Source organism: Daktulosphaira vitifoliae, unplaced genomic scaffold (genome assembly GCF_025091365.1).
Source record: "Daktulosphaira vitifoliae isolate Bord-2020 unplaced genomic scaffold, ASM2509136v1 Scaffold_2, whole genome shotgun sequence".
NCBI classification, from domain to species: domain Eukaryota; kingdom Metazoa; phylum Arthropoda; class Insecta; order Hemiptera; family Phylloxeridae; genus Daktulosphaira; species Daktulosphaira vitifoliae.
The window spans coordinates 35,971,241-35,975,725 of record NW_026099573.1 but is presented as its reverse complement, the minus strand read 5'-3'; the positions used below and the strand labels follow the sequence as shown (position 1 = coordinate 35,975,725).

The following is a 4,485-nucleotide window of genomic DNA, read 5'->3' as shown; positions in this document are numbered from 1 at the left end:
AACAAACACTGGCATCATTTTCGGAAAAAATAGCTTCAAGTTTTAAGGATCAAAACGATCGGATCACTGCTATGGTCTGTGCAAATGCAAATGGCAATCATAAATTACCTTTGCTGGTGATAGGAAAAGCCAAAAAACCACGTGTATTTAACAATTTAAATTTAAATACACTACCTGTGAAAGAAATCGGTCCAGTCAGAGCTGAGAAAAAGTGGCAACAGACATAAAAAAAAAAAAAAAAACATCATAGTAAAATTAATACCTTCTCAGCTTCGCATCGAAGCTAAAATTAACACCTGACCCACAACAAGCAAGTAGTTCAAAATTCAGCATTGTAATTTGACATTTATGGGTTTTCATTGGCGCTGTCATGGTCTTACAGGTAACAAAATTTATTAGAGCATGACCGGAGAGGTCTACTACCCGAATTATTTTAACGCGTATATCCCTATGGTATGACAAAGGGAGCACCGTCGCAGATCAGGAACTAACCAAATAAAAGTAAGTAAATCACAATTGTGTTTGAGACAATCCAACTTTAATGTTTACAATTACAAAGTAAAAGAACAAAAAAAAAAATATAAATATAAATCGATATGTATATTTTGAGAAATAAACACAAAATTAACCGGGAAGAAAAAGAATAGAGTAACAACAAACAAGTTGACCGTCGGAAACGAAAACGAAACAGAAAGCAATATCCGTAATCCATACTCGACGGCAGCCTTATCTCGGTGTAAAGGGCGGGGAGATAACCGATTGTCATATTAATAGCTGGACGGCTGATATCGAGTGAGACACAGGTGAGCGCTAGCCTAGATCGTAGGGCTGTGCCGTGTCAATATTTTTGAATATACGCTTACGTTAATATGTCAAGGTAACATTATTTTATTTATTGATGGCAATTCTGTTACAAATTGAATCCATAACACTAGTCTAACACCTCTGGTAGATGACTGTCCCATTCAAGACCCGATTGCCTTTGCATAAATGATTTTGTCCATAAGAGTGTAGGTCCCAGCAGAAGCGTATTTATGTATTTACCGCTTATAGGCCTGTAGAAAATTCCCGCCCTTAATTATGATAAAATAAAATTTAATTAGGTAGGTATGCAAAACAAATTGAATTTATATTTTAAATACAAAATCATAATTATTAAAATTGGAAAAAAAGGAATAACAAAATATTGGTATCGGAATATTTTTAATTTATTACATAATAAATTGCTGATTTCCTATTAGACGATCGGTTTACGTCGACATTTGGTTCTTGCAAATGTGTCTATTAAATCTTCACAATTCAATTCGCTTAGCATTTCATTCTCTATCGAAAATAATGCTAAATTATTCAACTTGTCATCAGTTTGGGTGGACCTTAAATAGTTTTTTACGCGTTTGAGGCATGAAAACGATCTCTCGGTAGTACAATTGGACACTGGTACACTCACAAAAATCCTTAATGCTGTGTCAATATTTGGAAATATTTCAATGTGTAAACTTTTTTCTCTTAAATACTGGCACAGTGTGATAGGAGTTAAATTATTTACGTCAATATCGATATCACTATTCAATAAATAAGATTGTAAATGTAAGCATTCTGACGAAAAAGTATTGTCTAAATCATTCGGGTACATTTTTTGCAATTTCTCAGCAAACTTAACTATTTCCAAAGAATTTAAAGATGTAATTTTTAGTAGTACTTCAAATATATCACAAAACGCTTTGAAGGCCTGTTGTCTTTTCTTAAGTTCATTTGTCATCTTATCAATAATTACGTAAAATGTTTCAACTCGAAATTTATCCCTACCAATTAACTCGGTTGGTTGCTCAGTTTTTTCATCGAAGTGTAATTTTTTTTTTTTTTCGAGATATACCAAAATTGTACTCGGTAGTCTTTGATATTTTTTTTGCTCTAGTTTCATATTCATCAAAATTATCTCGGGTTTTTTGAACTAGATTAATTAGTGATGTATAAATCTGAGAAACTTTATCATTTCCAATTTCAACACATTGTAATTGTTTATTAGATGCATTAAATCGTTCTAATATATGATTCCAAAAAATCATCATAAATGATGTTTCTAACTTTTGCATTTGATTATAAAGACCATTTGACTCATTTCGCGTAACACATTTTTCAAAAGTGTCATCCTTGATAGTGATCAATGCGTTAATAATTTCATCCCACGAATTATATAATGCTCGACATGCGTCTGCGCGAGCCGACCACCTGGTGTTTGATAAACTCTTAATTGTATTAGCATTACGTTTCATATTTAATTGCAAAATTGACCATCTCTGCGTTGATGCGGAAAAAAAATTATATAATTGTTGTATAAATCCAAAAAAAATTGATGCTTGTGGACAACTTTCTGCAGAAGATATGCCAACCAAATTTAACGAGTGAGCGCTACACGGTACGTAATAAACTAGTGGATTAATTTCTTTGATTCGAGCCTGAACTCCACTGTATTGACCTGACATATTACTAGCATTATCGTAGCTTTGCCCTCGACAGTCAGAAATGTCAATATCATGAGATTTTAAAGTATTAATAATGACATTAGTTAAATCTAAAGCTTTATGTCCTGGATTTGAAACAAAACATAAGAATCGTTCTACAGGAAGACCAGTTGCGAGGACATATCTCACCATAAATGATAATTTGTCGACGTGCGAAATATCTGGCGTCGAATCAATACTTATGGAAAAATATTTTGATATTTTTAATTCTCTAACAATATTATATTTTAATTTTTTCATCATTAACAAAATAAATTCGTCACATATAACGTGAGATAAATATGACGTAGAGCCACTGCCTTTACTTCCAAAACGAACTATATGATCGGCTAAAAACGGATCAAATTTTGCGATTAATTCGAGTGACATTAAGTAATTACCGTTGTGTACAGAACCAAAACACGAATCATGTCCTCGAAAAGGAAGACCACGAGAAGCTAACGATTTAATAGTTTCGACTACCCTTTTCAACACATTTCTCCAATATTCGATTTCTGTGTCTAATTGTTTAATCAATGAATTATCAATGCGCCCCAAGACATTACCTCTATGTTTTAAATTCATAATAGCATCTCGGTGCTCTTTACTATTTTCATGGTAGCTGAAACGGACAGTAGCATTTTTCCAATCATTGAACCCTTCAGTAACAAGTTGAGTTTCTAAAGATGTTTAAAATATCCGACAAGGCCCACAAAAAACTACTCCTAAACTTGGAGAATAAACTAACCATGAACGAACAATTGTTTCTCCATTAATTAATCGTCTATTAAACATAATTTTGGTCAAATATCTTGTTTTATCAGAATATATCCGTTTCGAGTTAATAAAGTCATTTGTCATATTTTGATTAAAACCATTTTTTGCAATATAGTCACGAAATTCGTCGTTAATAACCCATTTAGCTGGGTCTATCTCCAAAATGGTTTCATTTACTATCATATTAGTCAACTCATTTGACTCACAACTACCTTCTGGTTCAACATTATCCACTTCAATAGATTCACTAATTATTGTTGTTTCACTGTCACTAACCTGAAAATCTGTTTTCTTCATATTAATATCCATAATGTTACTACTATTACTACTACAAACACCAGAAGTAGAAGCTGGATTTTTAAAAAAATCAGTCAATTTTTGTGTTTTATTTAAAACATTTTGCAGTTTTTCACTTTTTAATTTGGCAATTTTTTTGTATTGGTCACCACTTAACCGTTTTCTATTCGAACTCATGCTCACAAAATAAAAAGAATATTTTCGAAAAAAACGACGACATAGCTGCAGCGGTACGCACTCAGCACTTTGCAGCACGGTCAGAACGCACAGGCGACAGTACGATAGACCACAGACTGAAATCACTTCTCATTTCTCAAGTAATAAGATAAAAGATCGGTGAAGAAATTTTTCGTAGAACCACTGCACTGAATGTTGATATTATTAGATTGTTAATATGTACTGTAGATAACAAATATGTACTGTAGATCAGTGCTTCTCAAACTGGGGGCCGTGGCTATATGACTGGTGGGCCGTGAAATATTTATTCCTTTTTAAAAATATTTTCGGTTATTTAGTTATTAAACAGACCATATGATTAATCATAGCCGATAAAGTCTAATGTTAGATAGTTTTTATTTAATAAGAATGAGATAAGAATCTAATGTGAGATAAAATGCAATAAAATTATAGACTATCGACAACGATGATAACTTTAATGATATAGCATTACAGTCGTACAGTCGTACATTCGTGTTTCTTTGTTCGATATCGTTGGTTTTGTGTTGTGTTAAATATTATTAAAAATGGAAAAGTGGTTGAGAGCAAATATAAAAACAGATACTTCTAGTTCTAGTTCAACAACCAATAAAAAAAAAAATGAATTTTTGCATGCTAATAATAAAAAAAAACGCAAGTACAATTCAGAATATATAAAATTTGGTTTCATTGTATCATGCGTAAATAAGGAAGA

General features: G+C 32.2%; 2 protein-coding genes across 2 annotated transcripts in view; both read right to left on the bottom strand.

Moving 5' to 3' along the window:
• Positions 1-1,790: 1,790 nt before the first annotated feature.
• LOC126899812 (zinc finger MYM-type protein 1-like) lies at positions 1,791-3,199 on the bottom strand. The gene has a single exon (XM_050675034.1). The coding sequence runs from the start codon at positions 3,084-3,086 to the stop codon at positions 1,836-1,838; it is 1,251 nt and encodes a 416-aa protein (XP_050530991.1). The 5' UTR covers positions 3,087-3,199; the 3' UTR covers positions 1,791-1,835.
• LOC126898210 (zinc finger MYM-type protein 5-like) overlaps positions 3,192-4,485 on the bottom strand; it is a 2,389-nt gene continuing 1,095 nt past the window's right edge. The window contains exon 2 of the mRNA XM_050672150.1: positions 3,192-3,628. Coding sequence (XP_050528107.1) covers positions 3,192-3,628 — 437 coding nt within the window. The remainder of the gene's footprint in view (positions 3,629-4,485) is intronic.